At 45.2% G+C, this 23,221-nt stretch overlaps 2 protein-coding genes across 6 annotated transcripts in view; both read right to left on the bottom strand.

The window, feature by feature from the left end:
* Positions 1–23,221, bottom strand: part of Agbl4 (ATP/GTP binding protein-like 4) — a 1,347,784-nt gene that overhangs the window by 178,880 nt on the left and 1,145,683 nt on the right. The gene's annotated exons all lie outside the window — the stretch shown is intronic.
* The window catches only part of Bend5 (BEN domain containing 5), a 45,811-nt gene continuing 40,956 nt past the window's right edge, over positions 18,367–23,221 (bottom strand). For all 3 annotated transcript variants that reach the window (XM_005398627.2, XM_013521736.1, XM_013521737.1), the window contains one exon: positions 18,367–18,543. In XM_005398627.2, the coding sequence (XP_005398684.1) occupies positions 18,386–18,543 (158 nt within the window). In that variant the 3' untranslated portion in view covers positions 18,367–18,385. The remainder of the gene's footprint in view (positions 18,544–23,221) is intronic.

Genomic DNA, 23,221 nt, shown 5'->3' with positions numbered 1-23,221 from the left:
TAGTTCTGAGACGCCCGGGCATGCTGCTGCGGAGGTGAGACTGGCTCAGGCTTCAGTGATATTAGAGCAAACTCTCCGAGCGCTTTGATGAAGAGGCTATCAGTTCCCGTGTGTGTTTGTTTGTGGGTCCCAGCGTTCTTTGCCTTACCAGGGAAGCCATTAACCTCTTGCTTTAAAGGCAATTTGTCTGCTTACAGTTGGAAACAAGCATCAGGCCTGGTTGTGTCAAGGAAGGTCTCACTTGACACCCTGTCTGTCCCTACTAATTATGAGACCCAAAAAGCACAGGGACGGGCTTCTCCCAGCAGGGGCTCCCCTGGGGGCTGCTCATGTGGACCTGGGTTAGCACCTGCTCCCCAGCACACCCTGTCCCAAAGCCGGCCATGTATTTGCCAGAATTCTACAGTCCTCATCTCTGGCCTCCCCACACCTTCTCCCTACCCTCCAAACCACATTGTTTCTCTAAGAGTGCTTACATCCTGTGGCCTGCATTTTGGAAACAGCCCCCAGCACCTCCCGCCTCCTGCTGTCCTGCTCCATTCTCCAAGCTGAGGCCAAGGACTTCCTAAAATGTGGCTTGGGTGATGTGAACCTGTCTCCAGCTCTACCTTTCTCCTCTTCCTCCTGTCACACTCTCTCCAGCCTCCATCTCTGCTATTCTCTTTCTTTGATGCTGTCCTATCTTCTCACTTCGCTCTGAGTCCTAAAAGCTACCATCCAACTCACAGTGTCCCTTCTCACCCAGGGATGTGTCTGTTCCCTTCTGGGATTCTTTAATATTCTCTCTCTTTTTTTATTTTGGACCTGGAATCAAACTCATGACCTTACGCTTGCCAGGTAGGCACTTGTGCCGCTGAGCTATATCTCTGGCCCACCTTCTGGGATTCTTATCAAAGCTTCAGCTTACATAAGCTTTATACACTCCCTCCTCCCTCCTCCCTCCTCCCTCTCTCGCTCCTTCTTCCTTCCTTCCTTCCTCCTTCCATTCTCTCCAACCCTCAACACCACCCTTCAGGACCCAGCCCATTCTAACCTGCTAGTCCCACCCTCTGCTGCATTCATTCCTTTAGGAACGGCCCCGAGGCTGTCATTTTCCCTCTTTTCCATTTCTTCCTGGATTCTGGAGGCTGCTGTGAGTGAGTACTGGTCCTATAGTGATGATAACCATAAGGAGCAGCGAACAGGGACCAGGCACTGCTCTAAGTACTCCACATACATCAACTTCGCACCCCCACGGTGTGGTCTGAGAGGCTAAGGGACTTGCTCAGCATTGGGCCGGCATCCAGGAAGCTCTCCATCACTGCGACATCACCGGGACGGTCATGTCTGGCCTGGCAAAGGCAAGCGAGACAGGAGTATGCCAGGCACGTTCTGGGGACAGTGTGCAGACGAGCCTGGCTGGAGCTCAGGGCTCGTGTTTAATAAAAGATTAATGAAATTGTCAAATTGACCTTGTCAGTGTCTGCTCAATCCAATTATGTGGCTCTGGCCCCCATGAAGGGGGTTAAAACAGGAGTGCATGAGAGACACCAAGACAGCAGCCCCAGGGGAGATGGCAGTAGCCCCTAAAGCCCTGAAGGAAGGCAGTCTGAGACCTGTTCCACATTTTCGGATGCTCTGGGGGCGCAGCGTCCCCTGAGTCTGGAGAAACTGCCGCTGAGCCCCTACCCACCCTCACTAGAGAGGGGCGGTTGGTCCCTCCCCTGATGCCCAGTGGCCAGGCTCAGTGCTGGTCCAGGACTCCTGGTGAGCAAGGCTCAGTTCCCGCCCTTGAGGAGTCTTTGGTCTGGTGGGTGAGACAGACGGAGAAACAAAGAGAATTTGCCAGAGTGACCAGAGCCTGATATACGGCAGCTCAGAGAAGGTGCACTGGAGCAGCGTGGGCCTCACGGTTTCCTGGAAAGCTGGTTCCTGCAGTGAGAAAGGGCTGACCAGGAGCTAGCCTGGGATTATAGAGGTGGGGGGAATGTGACAGGGAAAACCATCCTCACAGACACCCATGTTTCAGAGAGGAAGACCCCGCAGGAAATTTCTGGACAGCAGCCCAGCTGTGGGGGAGCTCAGTTACAAACACACGCCCCATTCAAGGCTGGCTGCTGAGAGAGGTGGGGCTGATGCCTATTTATTCCAAATTAAAATCTGACGCTCGTGCCATGGCCATCGGTCAGTCTCTAAAGGGGCGGAAGCTGAAGCCGGACATCTTGCCACCAGCAGTAAGGTGGGAAGATCCTCACTTGATATGCTATCATCTGTCTTATTTACTGAAGAGGCCATTCTGTCAACTGCATTTCTGGGGTTCCACGGGGGCTCAGATTTTGAGACTTACATTTGGATGATGTTTTCCAACAATGGCATTCACGTTTAGCCAAGGGGTCCTAGAAGAAAAAGTCCTGTCTCATGGCCCCTCCACAGTGCCCCAGGGAGGACAAGTCCCTGGTTCCTCCCAGCCACGGTATCTTTGCCAATTTATCCCACCAGGCTGGAAACAAGGGGGTCATCCCTGAATCCTCTGCTTACCGCTACCATTAATCAACAAGTCATATTGTGTTTGCCCAGATATATATTTGCACTTTAGTCCAGCCCACTGGTACCTTCATTCCCTCAACTCCTGTCTTGGTGGTGGGCTTCTGAAGCCTTTTCGGGCAGGACCACCTCACCTGCCTTCTGAGTATTCTCATGTCAGTCCCAGCCCTTCTCATTCAACTCTGCTGACTGGTTGCTCTGAACCAGTCTATCCATGTCACTCCCTGGCTCAACACCCTCAGTGGCTCCCTGCTTTCACCTCTAAGCCAAGTCCAGCTCCTTAGAGAGCTACAGGAGCCCATCTCAGCAGCCCTGGCTTTGCCCACCCCTGTGGCCTTGCCTGCCAACTGGCCCCACCTGGTCCCATACCTCATATCCTACGCTGAATCTCTTGCATTGCTAAAGGGACTCTGAGCCTTGTGGCCACCAATTCCTTGACCAGCATTTGGACCCTGTGACGTGCTAGAAGCTCTCCCAGGCATTGCTCTTGTGGTGCTCACATGGGGGCAGGAAGAAAAGTTGAATGTGCCAGAATGTGAGAAAAGTAAAGCAGAGGAAGAGGCTGAGAGAACACCTTGGGGTGGGGTGGGATGAGGGACTCATTCAGACAAGGTGGACAAGGAGAACCTTTCTGATGAGGGAGAAATGAGCAGAGAGCCATGTGGATGCTTCAGAGAGGGGATTTCATCACTACAAACCCTGCCTCACCTGCTTGCTGTGCTTGTCAGGCCTGTGCCCCACCTTGGACCCAGCATTCACCCAAGAATCTGCTCAGCCATTTCTTTCTCTAGGACACTCAGCGAGAACCACTGGTCCTTCTTTTATGCTCCCATGCTCCCTGTTAGCTTCAGTCCCAGCCCTAGGACACTTGACTGGACTCGGGCCCTGCACCAGGCGCTGTACTATGCCTTGGGATGGCCCCATCATCTGCCCTGCCCAGTGTACCATGAACTCCCAGCAGGGAAGGGCTGTGTCTGTCCCACATCATTATCCTGGTGCTAGCACAGTGCCTGGCCCAGAATGGCTTCGGGTGAGTATTTGTATAAACATTTGAGATCATTTTATTGAAATACTTCAGAGTAAATTTGGAGATAGGCATTCTTCTACTCAAGAGTAATTTAATAACCACAAATGCCTTTAACACGGTGGGGAGAAGGAAAAAAGGTATAGGATTCCTTTACTGCCGCTGTTAAAATAAATGGAATTTTTAATAAAGTGTCCCTATTCAGCATATAGAATGCAGCCACATGATGAAATAAATATCTGGTGAAATTATGTATTGCAAAGCAGACTTTTGCTGGTCTTTCGGTTATTAAATTTAATCACTTTTGAGCTGCGCCCCTACTCTTTTTCCTAAAGGCAGGTACACTCTTGATTAAAACGAGGGCTCCAGAGCACTTTCACAGGGGAAGGCTGTGCTACGTCCCCAGAGGAACTGCAGTGGAGCAAGCCAACGGGATGACAGGGCCAAGGCAACAGCCATAATTTGCCTCTCACTTGATGGACGTGTTTATCCCCAGACAGAGTGCGCAGTAGTCAAGGGGCATATGGAAATCTTGCAATTAAGGCAAAGTCTAATTAGAGACTACATATTCAAAATACAAAGGAAGCTCTGAGTGGCAGCCACTCTGCTTGGCTCTGAAACATGGTTATCCCTCTCCAGGCCCTGCCTTGGCCACTCGTCCATCAACTGGATTTCAAGGAGGGAATGCATCGTGTGCCTCACAGCTTTTCTCAGGGGCAGCTTTGCCTCCCCAATCCCTGTGAACACCTCCGCCCAGGGCTCTGGAACCCAGCAAACTTGGATTTGAATCCTGGTTCTGTTCATTACTACCCCACTAGTCTCAGCACTGGCACCTTCAAAATAGAGTGACAGTGACCATGTATGGGGTCGCAGAAGGATGAAGTGAGGGCTTTGTGGAGAGTGAATTCTAGGACTTCCTTGACCAAATTAGGTCCTTTATGTTTGACTTCCTCACAGCCCCATCCAGCCAGGGGAGAATGCCCAACTCAAGAGTGTGCTTTGCCTGGAAGCCAGAGGCAAGAGACTGGGAGGGAAGGGTTCTTGTCCTTACTCCATTTATTGTGCCTCAGGGCCCAATGAGTAGGCTTCTTTGCCTTTCTCTGCAAAGCACCTGACACTGTACTGAGCAATCAATGTCATATGTCCACAAGGGTGGGAGTGCAGGATAAGCTGCTTCTCCTTAATCCAATAGTCCTTGAGCACAAGTGGTAGGTCAGGCCAGGGGCAGTGGAAGGATTAGGGAGAAAGTGCTGACCATCTCTTGTTATCTCTGGGGTTCTAGTACAGAGCCAGCCAGTCATTCCTGAGTTTGGACTGAGATCAAGATTTGAATTAGAAACTGCCTTTGACCTCATGCAAGTCACAATCTACTCAGGAAGAGACACCAAAAGAGCCTGATAGTAGGTTGCAAACACAATTTTACAATGTTTTACGGTTTAAAAAATACCTCCCACTGATCTCTGATTTAATTCTCCCAAAAGCTTGTGTGAGGAATTAGCAACAAGCTCCCAGGATGCTGAGGTGGAGGTCTGGTCTGAGGTTTAGGTATGAGGAAGAGTAGGTATATGCAGTCTGTGGTGCAGCATGGTGCCCCAAACCCACGCACCCGTCACCCTCCCAGGCAGGGAAAACCAGGACATTTCTGCTGTCTGTGTACTTCTCTTTCATATCTCTTCTATTTCTTTGTTTTAAGGGGTTAAAATATTACAGAAGCACTGTGCTCTTCCCCCTGCCTCCTGGAAAAGGGCCTTCCCAAAGCTGTCAGGTGTCCTTCATGGCCGAGCTTTCGTTCCTTGACTGTACATTGATATGTCTGTAAACAACAACTAAGGCATTTTGCAAGTTTTACAATTTAACATAAAATCTCAAACTCTGTCAGTCTGTTACTTGCATTCTTATACTATGCATGATGACTTTGAGGGTTATTTTGCAATTTATTTATGTTGATACATATAGCTCTAGTTCATTTTTATGGTATGGTAGTTCAAGACCCAAAGGAAGTCAGAAAGTAGATCCTGTCGTTGGTCACTGGCTTCCTTTCTTCCCAGCATCCTGCATTGCTTCACCGTGAGCCATGGATGGCTGGAGTGCAAAGGGATCACTTCCCTAGCGCTGTCACATTCTCCACGACCTGGCACTCACCTGGCTCCCACACAGTGCTGATGACTAGGAGCAGGGAGGCTGGCATGCAAAGAACAGTGAACTTGGTCTCAGAAGAACTTGGATTAGAATCCTGACTTTCTCACTTATTAGCTGGGTGACTCTGAGCAAAACAAACAAAAACACACACAAAAAAAACCCCAAAAAAACACTCTTGGCTGCAGTGTTTTCATAGAGAGAAATGAAGATGATAACATCAACTTTCAAATATCTTGTTGTGATGATCAAACACATGAATTCTTCACCGTGGACTCTGACATAGAAAAGGAACTCAACAACGCTAATGCCCCCGATTTGGCTGGGGGAGGGGAGTATTGGGTACTTTCCTCACTAAAGGAGAATGAAAGACAAGGAGAAAGAAAGAAAATATGCCTCTGCATAAGGGCATAATTTACAACTCAGGGGAGGCCAGCCCACCTCCAAATCTGGAGGTTGTTCTCTTGCTCTGATGCTTCTGATTAGTGAGTGCTGGAACTCTCAGCAAGTCTACTTGGCCTGGGACCAGGCTCTCTGAGAGGCAGCCTCTCTCTGCAAATCCCCAACCTGCTCTCCTGAGCCTGGGGAGGGCAGCAGCAGGCTGGCTTCACAGTGTTAAATTCCTTCTTCTCCAAGAGACTGGAGCCAATGAGGCTTTCTGCTTTAATGGCCTAGAACCATCTCCTGAAGTTCCTTAACTCAGAAAAGTGTGTGAGTCAGCAAAATGAAAATAACTCAAAGACCCACTGGGAAAAAGAACTCCAGCCTCCTTCTTTTCCGCTAGTGACGATGGCCTCTTAGTAGTGGCTCTCATTTTTTACATCCATGCCAGGGGCTTCCCACCAGTTTCGGGAAGGAACGTATTAGGGGCTGGCAATGGTTCACTGAGGAGTGGGGGCTGGGATGGGAGAGGAGGACCATAAGGTCCACTAGAGTGCTCTGTGGTTTCTAAACTCTGCTCTGGCTGGGATGAAGTTGGCAGGGCCGTGTCTGATCTCCAAGGTTGGTGGAGTGTGGACAATCACACGTGCATTACAACCAAGGAAACTGAGGTTCTCAGACAGCCTGAAACCCCACACAGGTCGAGCGTGCTTTTCCTGACTAATTTTTTGGCTCTCCCTGCTTTTGTCATTCTTGAGGGAGGTCAGTGCCTGTAAGAGAGCACCTACTGTGTGCCTTCCCTAACTGCAGCACTTTATGCAATAGCTCTAAAATGTTCACTCTTTATTTTTGCTACTGACACTCAGAAAGTTCTTTGTAGCTGGTAAATCTCGGACCTGGAAGGTTGGCTGACTGGTCAAGGTCATGTTACTGAAAAACAGAGGACAAAAGGTTCAGCTCATTCTTCCTTACCCAACAGCCCACCAAGGGAGTAACTCAGGGAAGACCTTTGTGGAAGGGGAAACTGAGTTCCAAACCAAATAAAGAACTTGCCCAAGGCCACAGAGCTGGTAGGTGGTGGAGCCCAGAGTCATACCCAGGCAAGAGTCCTAGCCATGCCAATCCTCTTCTTTGTTGTGGACCTAATGACAGCCTGTCAAACTTCAACCTGTCAGAGCAAGACCAGGATGGTCTCACGACCACTCATGCAGAGCTTGCTAGATCCCTCAAGACCTTACATCCTAGGCAGAAACAACTGCTGTGGTGTCTGGTTTCCCATAGTCACTGTTCTTCAAGGGACAGTTCCACTTTATCCATACCAGGCCCTCTGCCAGGACTTGGTGATTCAGAGATAAACACATGATGACCCCAAAGCCCAGTGAGAAAGACGGACAATGACAATACAACTTGCTGAGAGTCTAACAGATATCACCAGAAAGTGGTACAGGTCAGTGGGAGAGGCCTTAAGTCAGGTTGGAAAGGTGGTACTGAAGACCTCACAGAGGGAGGAAGTAGTTCACAGAGAAGAGGAGGCTATGAAAATTTCTGATGGGAGACAAAGCTCATATTAATGTTGAGATCCAGGAGAGAAAACTTCTAAGGCACAATCATTAAACACCAGGAACTAAAGTCACACAGGCTCGGATGCAAGTAGTCCTGGTTCTAAGTCATGGCTCTGCTATTATGGGGAAACTTCTTAACCTTGTCAGATTTGTTTCCTCATCTGTGAAATTGGAGCTAATAGTATCTGATGCAGAGGATTGTGTGAGAATTAAATGAAAGCGTGAACAGTGCCTAGTGCATAGTAAGTGCTCCATACATACAAGCTAATTAAGGGACTTGTCCCTGTCTGTATCTCCTGCACTTAGCACACAGTAGTGTTTCAGCAAACATACACCAAGAGGACTTAACACAGTCCCGCTTTCAGTTTTCTGACAGTCTGGGGAAGGGGACAACTAACCAGACACTGCAATACAATTTGCTGAAGGTAGGATACAGGGAAGGTTGGGGTTGGGGGGAAGGAATGGGGGAGATCTGGAAAGATATTAAGGAGGGAGTTCCCTTCGTGAAGAGTAGAAACGGGCTTTTAAGAAATGACATTTGAGCTCAACACTCACATCTCATGAAAATAGGTTTTATTTTTTCATAGTTAATAACCCAGAAGAGGGACAAAACATGCTAAGGCTCCAAAGTGGGCAGGACAAACCATTTCAGTTGACTCCCATCTTCCGAGGGTGGAAGAGGGTAAAGTGCACCTGAGGGCAGGGCTGGCTGTGTGTGAGCAGATCCCTGTAGCCTCTGTGATTTCTTCAGGTCACAGCCCAAAGCCTCCAGAGTTGATCCCAGCATGCGAGTCCCATTTCTGCTAAGTTCTGAAAGCCTTACTAGTAGAGTCACACAGGCTTGGATGCTAGTAGTCTTAGAAACTTCTTAGAAACTTCTAAGTCATTAATGGCAGGGAAGCAAGGACAACTTGGTTGCAGGGAAAGACACTTTGGTGCCTATTCCCTTCATGGCTTCTCTGTGACACCTACGATGAGTCCACTGGGATTCAGTACGATTGCTGACAATTTGGGCTGGCAATGGGTTTCAGGATAAAGTTTAGGTATTGATTTCATGGGGTAAGGAGGGTCCTTTGTCCTGTTTCTTCCTACAGACAGTCTGTGTGGGGGTTGCCCAGGCCCTGGACATTTATTACCTCCATGCCCCCATAATGCACCGGCCTCATCACGAAGCTCTGTTCCCTGTTCCTAGGCAGAAGCTAAAGACTGTTTTTCAGGGATGACTGTTTTCCTAGCACTAAGATGAAGCTAAAATGATCAGGGTTGCCTGTCCTTCACTCTTCCCTCTCCATTTTTGAGGGCCTGGTTTAGGTCCATAGCCCCCAAATGGGTCTGACATTTTATGATTTATCTATTCAATAATTTTTAATGAATTTATATAATATGGCAGGTGTTGGGAATATGGTACTGAAGGAAACAAAAACCAAGAGGCCAAAGTGGATGATGGATGTAATTACGATACAATTTGTGAATAATTTAGATAATTGACACAAGAGAAACAGAAAGAAGAAACTAACAACTCAATACCCGTACTTAACAATGATGGTAATTTTGGGGGAGGGTGGGGGGTGTTTGTGCAGAGGAAGAAGGGGGTCTGAGTCTCTCTCCCTTCATGATGTTCCATTTGTCTGGAAATAGGACAGAAATGACTGAATTTCAGAAATTTTATCTTCTTATTTTCTGGGATTGTAAAATTTACTTGAAGTAGTCTCTTTTCCTTATTGCTTCTAACCTACTACTACAGGCAGGTAGAGCCAAGATGGCCATCCCATTTCACCCTCGGAAAAGTGTGTCTCAGTGTGGTGGGACTCACCTCTGAAATCGCGTAGCCTCTGGTGGCAGAGTTGACTTTAAGGCTTAGGCACTCTATTCTACACTGGCTTCTCCCCACCGTGTGGTCACGGTCTGTGCGTTTAAAATCACCAAGATGTAATTACATGTCCTCTCTCATGATTGAACTATGGAAAAGTGCCACTCTTCAGAACAGTGATTCTCAAAGTGTGATCCCTGGACTGTTAGCATCAGCCTCCTCTGGGAACTTGTTTGAAATGTAAACTTAGGAGCCTCCCACTGAACCTGCTGAATCAGAAGTTCTGCTTGGGTGTGGGACCTATGTTCATGTCTTAACGAGCTCTCCAGATGATTCTGATGCAGGCTAAAGTTTTGGAGCCACTGGTGTAGAGAAAAAAGCACTACATTTTGCCTCAGAGGACACGGGTTTAACCTTCATTCCGCTGCTACGTGACTCAGGAAACTCACGCTCTTCCTCTCCTCAGTTTCCTTATGTGCAAACTAGACACAGAATAGATTTAACGCTTGAGATAACAGGTGGGATTCTTTTAAATTATTAGCCAACATGGTAATGAAGCCATTTGCCCATTCGTTCATTCAATAGGCATTTACTGAGCATCAGATTAGGTCAGCCAGCCCCAAGCAAGCCCTGCTGGGAACACCCCTTTTACTGTCTTGTAGAAGCCTCAGGGTCAAGATACAGGTTAGCTTTTCAGTGGAAGAGACAGAGTAAGCATTAACTCTCTACAGAGTACACAGTCTCTCCGTAGATGAGGCAGATTCTTTACATTTTTTAATGGAAAGTGTTAGGACTGCACCTGTAAGGGTAAGACCAGGCACAATTGGCCAACTACCTGGGGTACGGCACCTCCAATAGCACCTCATCAGGCCCTTTTCCAGGCAAGCCTTCATATCACCCACTTTTCACTAGCACTTCTGCTGAATCCCCAGAGCAAAGCCTCAAATGAGATGTTACTGGCATTGTACACAGAGGAAGACAGCCAGGCCCAGGGAGCCATGTCCCTTGCCAGGAGCTGCAGAGCTGGGGCTGGCTCTCCATAGCGACATGCCTGCTGAGAAAGGAAGGCAGCCTAGCACGGGGTCACCATGCACAGCGGAGCCCCTGCGCAGAGCTGATCTTTATTTTAGGAGCCTCTGAGTCCGCTTCTTCATTTTGTTCTTCCAACAGTGCTGCAAGGTGAGAAATACGGACCACCCTCATTTTTGGATGAGGAGATGGAGGCTCAGGGAAACAGACCTAGGAGAGAGGGAGCCTGAATTCAAACCTCAGACAGCCAGACTCAGAGACACAGAACTGTCCACAGCCACCACAAAGCAGTCTTTCCCCAGCGGACCCCAAGAGGCCTCTGTAGGGCTGGGCAGAGGTACTGCACAGGCAGGAACATCCATGCACCTCCTGTGAGGGCTGCAGTTCTTTGAAGTCTGTTTCACTTTGTTCATGAAAATGCTTCTTTCTACTCTAATCTTGCTTTTATATAAACTGAAAATAGCAGTTAAAATGAACTCTTCCTTCCTCCTTCCCCCTGACTCCCCTCTTCCTTGAAATTGGAGTAAAACTGAGCTATGAGGTAGACAGGAAGGACTTAATGCCCCCTACTTGCCACGCACACTGCTGATTCCCTCCAGGTCCTAGGCAGGCTCCTGCAGTGCTCACTCCTTACCTCCCTCAGACTGCGCTGGGCTCTCACTTCCACATTACCTGCCCCACCCCACACTCTCATTAGCCTTAGCCTGCTCTGTTTTTTTTTTTAACCACCTTCTACAGTTTTCTTATTTATTATGCTTGCTCCTCATCTTCCTTTCCCCTGCTGCTACCCCTACTAGATTTTAAGTTCTATGAGGAAAGATCTTTGTTTTTCTCCAAGTCTGTCTCATGCATCTAGACCAGTGACTGACATCTGGTAGACACGCAACAAATAATTTGCTGCATGAGTTTATTCCATAATGACTCCTGGGGAAAGTTTTGGATATAGATGGCGGTGAGGTTAGGACATCGAACCCCTTCCCTCTATCAACTAATGAAACAGAAACATTAAACCACTCAAATCCTCAGATACGAGAATGGAGGTGGCCAAAAGAGTGCATTCTGGCGTGGTGGAAGAGCCGAGCGTTTGAAGCCACCCTGGGGGTATGACTCCTTGGTCTGACCAGACCAGTCATGCCAGGCAGAGGCCTGGGCTCAGACAAAATTTCAGCATGTTTAAGATAGATGGAAAAAAGGACAGGAAGACAAATAATCTCCTACCCATTCACATCCTTCAGGTGTTAGTTCAAATGTCCTCCCCAACCGCAACCACATGTAAGTAGAGAAGTCCTAGCTACTAGAGTAATTCAGCTCAAAGAATACGAGTAGAAGACGGGGTCTCTAGTAGAGGATCACATGGCTCTTTGCTTCACTGAGCATTAATATAGACAATGTGGTGAAGTTACAAAGGACCATATTATAAAAGTTGGAGAAAAACACAGAGTTAAATTCCAAAAGCATCTCTGAAATCTCCAGTGTATGACAGACATAGGGAGAAGTTGAAAAAAAAAAAAAATCTGTAGAGAAAGCTTATTTGTGAAACTTAAAAAATTCCAAATAATAGTGACATTATGGGGTAATAGTACATACATATCTACACTGCTTGAGATGTGGCTTAATCTCGTGGAAAATAAAATAATGACACGTGGAAAGGATTATAAAAATGTTCATGCCCTTTAGCCTAGTTAGCTCACCACTGGGAATTCACTCTAAAAAACAACCCAGCACAAGGACAACAATCAAAGGATCACACAGGAAGCATTTCTTTCATAGCAAGAAACTAGAGACAACAAAATACAATGAAGAGCTAAAAAGTTAATCTTGGCCCAATGCTGGGAAGGGTATTAATGTGATAGCTGTGAAAATCAGGCAGGAGAGGGGAAAATGTTTGCTCACAATGTCAGTGGAACAAGGATTCAGAGATAGCAGAAGCAGAGGCACTACCCTGGGTAGACAGACTCAGGAGGAAGTGCCCCAGGGCTTGGCTCTGGGAATTATGACTGGGCCCCTTTTTTTTTTTTTTTTTTTTTTAGGTTTTGGATTTCTTCAAAATTTCTTCTGTAATTTAAACAAAAATGGAAAAGAAGATCTCAACCAGATGGAATGTTGGGCTGCAACCAACAAGATGAAATATAACAGGGATGCAAAGTCCTGTATTTCATTTAAGAAACGTGTTTCAAAAATTCACCCAATTGGGGGAAAGGGTGGCATTCAAAAACTATTAGGATGAAAAACAAGAAAAAAAGGAAACAAAAAGCCCACGCAGGCTGGGATCACAGGTCTGGCACAGTGGCAGGTCAGTAGAAGCATCATAATGACTACACAACGAACAAGATGACTGCGGCTAGGAGACCTTACGGTACTTGCCGAATTTTCTGTAAGATTACATAAATAGTGAAGTCAGGATTTGAATTTAGTGTTAGTTTATCTCCAAAATCCATGCTGTTTTTAAAATAATGCAATCAGCTAATGTGAGAAGTACTGTGTTAGCCAAAAGCGGAAGGAGAGGAGGGTTTAGTGATGTTCTTCCATCTCATACTCTCAGTGTTACCCTATTGAACCTTAATGGCTCAAAAATGAGGCAATTTTATGGCTATAGATACTAATTCAAAGTCTAAGAGTAAGAAGTAACATCCTGCTGGTAAAGGCTCTTCCTGGAGTCCAATATCTAATCCTGAGCCATGTCTGTGGGGTGTATCCATACAAAGGCAGCTAAGATGGTCAGAATTCTTAGCATTAGGGAACTAAGAACTAAAATGCTCCACTCATATTACCTTACATAACTCTTAACCCAACTCTGTGAGGTGGATATTATTATTACCATTTTTAAAAAGAAACTAAAGCTAAGACAGACTTAGAGTTTGTTCAGGGTCATATCTAGTAAATGGTAGAATCGGGTTTTGAACACAGGCCCATCTAAATCCAGGGTCATTTCTCTTTTCCATGTAGCTTTCTTCACCCTCACATGAGATGGTGGCATAGAATCTGAGCTCTTTATTAGTTGATGAAGGGCAATCGTAGCCACCTTCAACTCTGCAAAGGGATCTGTACGAGTAGAAGCATTCTGCATTCAGAGGGGAGAATTTGAATTACTTTAGAAGTCTCCAGGAAGTAGCTTTTCATCTCAATAGGTGAATATTTTAAGTGATGGCAATCACTGGATGGACTCTTGGGTGGGAGATGATTGTCATGACTAGAGGTATTCGAGATGGCCTGGAAAGGCCTTTGTTACAGTGGGGAGGACATCTGAGCCTCCAAGTTCACTTTTGACCTTTAGGTTCCACGAGTTTATGAAGCTGCTTGGCAGAAATCGGTCAGTTCCTCCAGAAGAAGTGATGAAATATCAGTTTCTGTGTCTATTTGCAGGCATAAAAGTGCAAATTATATGCCTGAAGTAAACAAACTGGTCCATGGGAAACCTAAATACAGAAAATGAAATGGGTTCTGTGGGAAATGGTTAGGTTTTAGTTTTTCTTTTCTATTAAGAAACCAAACTCTGCAGAGATACACAGTCTTGATAAGAAAGCAAATATAACGAGGTACTACTTTTTATGAATTAAGATGGTAGAATAATTTAAAGAGTGAATAAATCAGACCTGCATGTGTAAGCACCGTATTTTCTCACTAGTATAAAACCTGAAAGAGTGAATAAAAACTAGGAGGTATGATAGACATTGTGGAATGAAAGGAAAATGCTCAAAAGTAAAGGGCAACTGAGGTGTGGGAAAAGAAAAGAGAAAGAAGGGGAAATTATGTAAGTATGTATAAACAGGATAGCTAACACAGTTGTACTACTGTCTTATATGATTACTTGTTTGATTAATCTTGTATATCTCTATTTGTTTTCCCATTCAATGTGTAAAGAAGAATAGAAATGCCATTCCTTCTTGATGGAGGTGAAACCAGCCCAAGAAAAGAATGGAAAACATAAAGGGAATAATGTACACAACACAAACATCTGTGTTTCCTTCATAAACAACCTAAAATTCTAAGGGAAGGCAAAGAGCATGCTAGAGGTAGGACAGGGGAGCTGAAGACACAGTGTGCCTAGTCAGTATGCACTGGGGACATGTCCAGGTATCAAGAATTGTGGAAGAAGTACAAGCCGTCTAGAGAGCCAGTTATAAATTACAAGGTCATTATGTAAGAGGTCACCAAGTTACAGTCAGGATAGGAGCATACTAAGGCGAGGACTGAAAAGTATAGGGAGAGGATGGGAGAGAAGAGGCATCCCGGTACAGACACTGCTAGCCTTTTGTCCACTCTTGCCCTGTACTCTCAGTCCTCCTAACAGCACCTTAGTTAGATATTATTTCCTTCACTTTGGAGATGAACAATCAATGTTAAGAAAGATGAAGTAACTTGCTTCAGGCAAAGTAGTAGGTGCTAGAGTTGAGAAGTGAACTCTAATGCACTGGCTGTCTAACTGGAGTTCACTGCATCCTTGTTCTTGATGACAATGTATGACAATGACCTCCATGAAAGGATAAACCTGTGGACTGGCCACTGCATTGGGCTGACCAGATGGCTTGCCCACTTATAGCTCGTATCTGTCCACTTTGTGGGTATCAGAGTTGATGTTTATGAATGTCACAGAACAACATGGGAAGGCTACCGACCTGATCATAGGCTAAGGTCACAAGTATGTAAAATATATATCTAGACCCTTCGAAAGAGGCTAGCTGAGCTTCAGTACAATACTTTCAGTAGTGCCATATGGAGGGTTTCCTGCTTTTCCAGAAATTTCTATAAAGTGGGTCTTTACTTCTTCATTATTACAATAAAGTCTTAATTTAGAAATGCTGCAAGAAACCAGTGAGAAAATAAGAGCCATCAACAACACACCTTCCTCAGCTCATAAATCAAGTCAAGCTCCATCTGTCTGCTTCATCTGATAACAGAGAACCTGCGCCCAGGGCACCTGAAGACAGTGGCCAAACCTCATCGATTCAGGTTCTGCCAATTCAGTATTGACCATCCTGCCCTACACGACTCACTGGCTTGTCACAGGCATCAAAAGAATCTAAGTGTAAAAGTGAAGGGAAAATCACTGGAGTCTAGACAGAAAGTCACTTGCTGCAACAAGTCCAGCTAAATGGCATTTAGGGAGCAGAAACATGACTGTAAACAAGGTTTTAGGGTAGAACCCAGTTTTTGGAGAAATTTATTCTCAATTTCAAATATCCTCAAGCACTTTGGGACCAACCACTTACTGTTGTTTACATAGGGAACACTCTTATTCCTTTATTAATGCCGATCTTCTAATGATTTCTGCTAAACTGGTATTTTTCCAAAGTGATACTTGTGTTCAAATACACATTTCCAACGTTATCCCAGACCTAGTCAATCAGGCTCTCCCAGCCAAAGCCCAGGAATCTGTATTTCAAGCACCTCAACAAACTTAACATAGAATATGTCTGAGAAACACTCTGCTACATAGAATGACTTTGTTTTGTATGCTTTTTTTGAGTGCAACAAATGCTTATAATGGTCCCAATTCCCCAAAATGGCCTCAATTAATGAAATCGATTACCACTGACTACTTAGGTAAGGTCACTTATAAATGTATCCTGAGATTACATGGCTAGATTCTTAGGCAGTGCATAATTTTCCACTCAGGAGGGGACAATTTTTGCATAGACCTAAATTGTGGTCCAGGCCCACTTCTGACAACCCCAAGACCTAAGACATACTTAACCTTTTCTGAGCCCTCTTCTTCTTTCGTATGGATTTAAAATTGATGGTTTTGCCCTCATATCACAATAGCAGGTGCCACAACAGGAGCTCAAAACCATCTCACTAAACTAGTAGGTGAGATCTTCTTTTCCCCCTCAGAATTGGCCCTTATAAATGTATTTGGGTTTTGCATCTACTTCTGATTTCATTCTGCCTTGTACCCTAGCGATAACTAACATCTGTGTGTCTTTGTGATTTACAGAATTCTTTTCCTTATATTATCTGGATTAATCTCCACAATAATGCTGCTAGGGGTCATTATCAGAAGTCAGCTGACATGCCTAGATGTGGTAAAGTGAGGACTTCAACAGATCCTACAGTCATTCACAGGTCTGTCCTGTCCTTAGCGCATGCCCCACACATTACACGAAGCACTTTCACATTCATCATGGCGTTTTTATTGTAAGTATTTCCATAATCATTTCCCCCACTAACCTAAAACACCTACAAAGCAGGGTCCATATTGACTTAGTCTGAAGGGAATGCACAGAGCCTCTGGGTGTTTGTGTTTTCACCATGCTTAGGAAGAAAAGAGAAGGAGCTCGGGAATGATGCATATTTTTTTCCAAGTCTCTCATGCATTCCATACCACTCATGCCCAAGCTGCCCCATGCCATAAAAATGAACTTAATAACAAGAACGTATTGAACACCTATGAAGTGTCAAAATCTTTACTTACCTCATGAAGGAACTGACCTACTTTAAACACTTGGAAAGATCCTGATACACAATCTGTTATTACTATTTACCTATACAGCACGTGAGGTAGGCATTCTAGACACTGGGAAATTAAGTAACGAACCCAAAATCACACTGCTAGTTTGTCCAGAGGTAGGAAAATACCATAAAGGGAAATTCTCATCTATACCTCCTATTCATGAACATGTTATAGTTCTTATTACAAGGGTTTATTTAGTTTACTGAAATAAAAGTTCTCAAAGTGGCAGCCAGTTCCTTCATTACCCCAGTATCCCTGAGTTTACAGATCACCAATTAAAGGATAAGCCAGCAGAAAAAGTGGAGGCTAAAATTTTCCAGCCAATCACTAAAAAGCATAAAAAATGAGTAACAATTGCCAACATTTGTTGAGCGTTCTCCATATGCTATCTCTAACCTTTACAGTAACTCTGCAAGGTAGCTATTATTTTCTTTTTATGGAACAGAAAACAGAAACTCAATTCAGAAAGATTAGGTTAAGCCCACAGCAAGCAGGGGAGCGAGGCATGGAAGCTAAAGTGTCTGTCCCAAGCCCTTGCCCTTTCCTAAATGCCATGCTTACTTCACAGGCATTACAGAAAGGGAAGTGCAAATCAACAGGAAGACAGAATATGGTTTGCCAAAATGTGCGCCAGACACCTTAGAGACTCAGTAACTGAAGAAAGGATGCGATAAAAATTATATAACTTGAAAGATCATTTGAGATAAAAGACAGGATGAACAAACTGATACCAGGTGACACTGCTTCTACTTCCTGACCGCAATCCTGAACCACACCTAACACCACCCCAGTGCCCACACACATATGCCCTTTGCTTTACAAAGGTTGGTTCAAATTATCAGGGAAACCAAATCTCACATCATATTGCAAAGGTGACTGGGCTAAGATCTCTCCTTTGAAGTGAGGGAGAAATCTGCTTTGGTGACAGCCCTTCAGAGCTGTGGACAGCAACCACATCCCTTATAAATGTTTGCTCCTTCAGACTGAAGTTTTCTCCTCTGAAAGAAAGGACATTTGAGGCCGCACACCATACCCATCACCTCCACTGTACACTTAGTATTCTAAACACATGAGGATAATGATTGTCCACATCAAGAATCAATGAGGTTTTATTATAGAACAAAATAGAGGAAGAGACAGAAGTTCTTTCCTGGCAAAAATATAAGTTCAAAGTTCTGGTCAAGTGACAGGCAGCTCAGAGACGCTTTACCACCACGGGCAGGGTGTTTCCGTCCCCATGACAACTGGCACCGGCAGCGCCCACCCTGCTGCTGCCTGAGTCTCGGCAAATCCATCTGTCTTCTCTGGAGTAGGAAGTCCAAGTTCCGAGCCAGCCGCGACCCTAGAGCCCTCCCGGCTCCCTGCCCGCACACCATCGTGCACGGCGGGGAGCAACCTGGGTGGCACCTTTGCCTGCAAATCGCATGCCGCGCAAGGAAAACACAAAGGCTTTATGAAAAATCCAAAGTTTATTGCAAATTGTATTTTGCTTCCCTTCGTTCTTCATTTTTACAAGATTTATTGATATCCATGATTTTTTCACAGATGTACTTGTTGACTTTGGAGAGTCTCTGTGCAATTTCAGTCTCATCCACAGTTTCTTGTGCTATTCTGTCATACAAACACTCTGGACACAGAGAAGAAACAAGGCCAAGGGTTAATGGTGAATTTGAGAGCAAAATTTTTATGGAGGGATGCTCCTCCTCACATGCTTCACAAATACCAGTTCATATATCTTGCATGCTGTATTTTAAAATTTCTGCCATATGATGTACTAAGAAAAGAATGGGTATACACTATAAATTTATACCTTAAAAATAATGGTAAAACACCCATGTGCCCACCACCTGGTTTAATCAGGTATTATTGGTCCCTCTAAAACCCCTGGATGTTCCTCCTCCCCCCTTCCCTCCCTCCCCTCCCCTGCATCCCCTCCCTGCATCCCCTCCCTGCATCCCCTCTCCTCCCCTCCCTCCCCTCTACTTCCCTCCTCTCCTCTCCCTGCCCTCTGCTTCCCTCCCTTCTCTTTCCCTCCTCTCTTCTCCATAGGAGATAACTCCTCTCTTGAATTTTTCCTCTTTTCTTTAATACTAATATATATATAGAGAGATATATTTGTAAACAACATACTCATTTTTCCTGTTTTCAGCCTTTTCATAAATGTACCCATCTTTATACAAGGTCTGACCTTCTAGTGCTTACTCAATGTTATAAGAGATTTGTAAAGCTTTTGTAAAGTGTAAAGCTTTAGATCATTCATTGTCACTGATCAGTACTGTTTTATTGTATGACTGCATTATATTCTGTTTGCCCATTTCATTGTCCATGGATACATGGCTTCATAATTACAAATACCCTTGCATACATCCTGGGTACACATGCAAGAAATTCCCGAGTACTCTCCCTTGCATGGTGCTGAATGTTAAGACTGCGTGTATACTCAACTTTGCTAGGGGAGGCCTATTAAATGGTCTTTCAAAGTGGTTGTTCTTACTGCAACTCTGACTAGTAATGTATATAGGTACTGGTTGCTATATGTCTTTAGGTTTAGACAAACTGGTCGGTGTGAAATAGTGCCATTGTGGTGATTACTAACGAGGCTGAGGGTGGTCATACTCGACAGTTACTTCATCATTTGCTACGATGAAGCAGACTCAGTAGCAGACAAGGCCTGACTGTAGCCTCATTTTCTACCAGTCCCCTACCCAGGAGACCTGGTGCAGATCACCGCCTTAGACTGCTTACCTCAAAAACAAGGATAAAAAACTATGGGGTACCATTTTGATGGATGCCAGGAGGTATGTGAGGTAAACACTTTATAAGCCTTTATCAAACTGTGAGGAATTGCTACACCTGTATGGCATTGTTATAATTATTATACACATACACAATTGTTTATTCCAAGAGCCTATCACAATACTTGGCAAGTGGGGAAGATTAAGTAAATATAAGTGGAATGAATGAATGAATGCATGAATGCATGCATGAATGAATGGCTGAATGAATGCTTTTCTGGGAAAACTTGACACAAAAATACTGGACACAAAAGGACTGGGTGTGGATGTGGTGTGTAATCATGAATAAAAACTTGAACTTCTTTGAGTATGAGACCCCCTCACCTATAAAACATAAATGACAATCAAATCTTAAGAAACTGCTATGGAGAATTAGCAAAATCTTGTCTTCAATGAGCCAGCTCTTGGCAGGCAACATGAGACAGAGAGGGAAGATACAGACTAACTTGTGCGAATCCGTCCACTCGCACGTGAGAAGACTGAGGACCGACAGGGAATCAGTGCAGGGCAGGATCCCTGATGCTCATCACACCTTGTCTTTCCTGAGCACACAGCCAGCCTGCCCACTACTGCCGCCCATGCTACAGGTGAATGTACAAGGGTCATCTTTGTCTGGACCACCTGTTCCACCCCACTGACAGAGGGCTGCACACAGAGGCGCCTCTAAAACCTTTTAACTGATCTCCACTGCTTCCTTCCCACCCACAATCCTCAGTTCCTCTTATCTTGTTCTTTTCATAGGTCAGAGGGATGAGAAGGTAGGGGCTCTGCCTCTGCAGCACCACCTCTGTTACATCCACCTGCAACTGTATTGGCACTCAAGCCATCCCACCAATTGGTGTCTTTTCTCCTCTCTGCCCAGAATATTCTTGCCTTCACTCCTTACCTGCCTAAGTCCTGCTCATTCTTCTGGATTCAGCTTTCTTGGAACCTAGCAGGCTGCATTAAGAGACACAAGTCTACCTACAACATTGTGTATTCACGCCTACTTGAGGTTTCCTATGGAAGCACTGATCATGATCTCATAAAACTGTAACCACATCATCCCCCACCACCACCTAGGACACTTGATCTTTCCCCCTCCAAAGTTGGACCTGAAATAAGCAAACGCTCACACGGACCCTGCTGGAACCTGCACCAGCTGAAGAAGATAAATTGTGATAAGATGTTAGGTGCTCAAATGTGCTCTAACCCTACATGGTGTGCAACTTTTACGGCAAACATGTCTGGGACTCAGGTTCATTATTGATGAGAGTGGAATGTCAAATCAGATTACCTAACAAGATTGTTCCAGCTTTAACTCTCTAGTTGTCTGAAAGGTAGTAAGGGAAAAGCAGAAGGCTGGAGGGTGGGTATGATGTCCTCAGTACTACCAGCAGGAGCCAGAGGAGAGGAAGAAAGAGAAGGGTGCAAATGAAGAAGGTTTTCCAAGGGTCCCCTACAGAATTCCAATCACTTTCGTTTCCTTAGGGTAACAGCTTTGAATGGGCCCTCAGGTTGATTAAAAGGCTTTTGTTAGACTCTAGTTATTAATCACCTGCAGTTGCGGGGAATGTCTCCCTCTGCGAGGGAGCATTTGAGATTATTGCTTAATTAACAAGGTTTATAACAGCGCTAATGTGTCCTATTAAAAAAGTTATAAAAATTAACCAGAATGCAATGCTGTGGCTCATTCTGAAAGCTCAGGCACTCTGCAAAAGGTCATTCTGGAGTTTGTCATTAGAGCAAGACTGCATCAGCAATCCTTCTTTCATCTTTGTAAAGCAGGGTCCGTGTTTGCCCAGTCCTTCTGCTACCCTGTAAGGAATGATTTTAACATCAAAGAGAAGAGGAAATCCTCCTCAACCCTGTGAGCAAAAGGCTCTTGCCATTTTTTTCACAGCAAATGTGACTAGCTGTGATAAAATCACACAAAATAAACACAAACAATCTCGGTCCAGGCAGACAGCTTGTATGGAAAGAACCAGCCAAATGAAATCTGGAATAAATAGCACAAATAATTATGCTAAACATGGTGATCATACGACAGGATGGGACACAGACTTCAAATCCACTTTCTTGTGGTTCAAAGAAATTGTATTTCAGTAGGACTAGATACTCCTGGTGACAAACCCCACTTTAGTTTGGCTGTCTTTAGTTTTATGTCCTTGAGCAAGTCACTGTTCTTCTCGTCCACATCCAGGGCAAGTTAAGTGTTTATAGGCTCTAAGGAGTGCAGACGAGCCTCCCAGGATGTAAGCAAGAAGTGGACAGAACTGAGGTAGGTTTTGGCGCTCGGGACACATGACAAAAACACCCAGCGGGCTACAAGGTCAGAAATGGCCTTGAAAGGAGGTGCCCCCAAGCAGATCTGGGCAGCAAGTATCAATCAGCTGAGTAAAAGAGAATGACAGGGGACCAGTGTGACTGTTCCAGGCACCGGGAAGAGCATTTAGGAATTCCTTAAGGTGAAGGAGAACAGGCTTGCTCAGGGAATAGCAGTTCATTTTGGGAACAACTTAGATTTCAAGGGCGGTATTTTTAAAACATAAAGCTGGAGATATGGCCAGAAGCTAGACCATGAAGATGTTTATATGATGTATTAGGAAGCTGACCCTGTAATAATTAATACTGTGAGTGAGCTGTGAAGGGCCAGTGGTAAAGGGAAGATACCTGGATTCTGAAAGATCACTCTGGCTACAATGGGGAGAGGCCTCTGGAAGCTGCTGCAGTAGTGCAGGAAGGAGACATCTGGCTTGAATTACGGGCAGTAGCTATGGGGAGCAATGGAGGGTTTAAGAAGTACTTTGGGGCAGGACAGATGGAGAAGGAGGCAGGTGGGAGAGGCAGAGGTGAAGCCTGGGTCCCTGGCTGTATCATTCACCAAGGCAGAGACCACAGAAGGGGCACAAGGCTCTATGGAGGAGCAGGAGGAAGAAGGGGAAGGGAAGGAGCAGAATGGTATAGTTCTGCAGATGTCATGTAGACACCCATGAGGCGATCACTAGTGTGCACCTCGATATGCGGATCAGGAACACAGTCGTGAACTCACGTCAAATGCAGATTTGGGAGTCATCATTCATGAAAATATTTGTAAATATTTATAAAGTACTTACTATATTGGCAGCCCTGCACAAGAGGCTCACAGAGCTTAGATTTGAATGGAAGTGGGGGAGAAAGACAACTTCCAAGTAAGTAAGTAAGCAATGCTATGCAGAGACATTGACTAGGGTGGTGTGGCAGAGGGCAATAGGGGGCTACTTGAGACGAAGCTGGGAAGATGTCTGTGAATGACGAGGAGGCTCTGCAGCCAGTGGGAAGAGGACAAAGCTGGAAGAAGGCTTCTGGCTAATGCATGGTGGGAAGTGGAAAACGTTTTGTGAGATGAGATCAAAGTGGTCACCAGAGGCCAACGTGGCTAGGTAGGCACTTGTTAGGGAGACAAGTGCAGATCTTAATCAAGGGCCAAAGTACATGAAAGGTGATGGATCCATGGGGAGTGAGATGAGCCAAGGAAAACCGGATATCCTA

Source organism: Chinchilla lanigera, unplaced genomic scaffold, assembly GCF_000276665.1.
Source record: "Chinchilla lanigera isolate Chin_1 unplaced genomic scaffold, ChiLan1.0 scaffold00063, whole genome shotgun sequence".
NCBI classification, from domain to species: domain Eukaryota; kingdom Metazoa; phylum Chordata; class Mammalia; order Rodentia; family Chinchillidae; genus Chinchilla; species Chinchilla lanigera.
The sequence above is the reverse complement of the archived record's forward strand: the minus strand, read 5'-3'. Positions and strand labels throughout refer to the sequence as shown.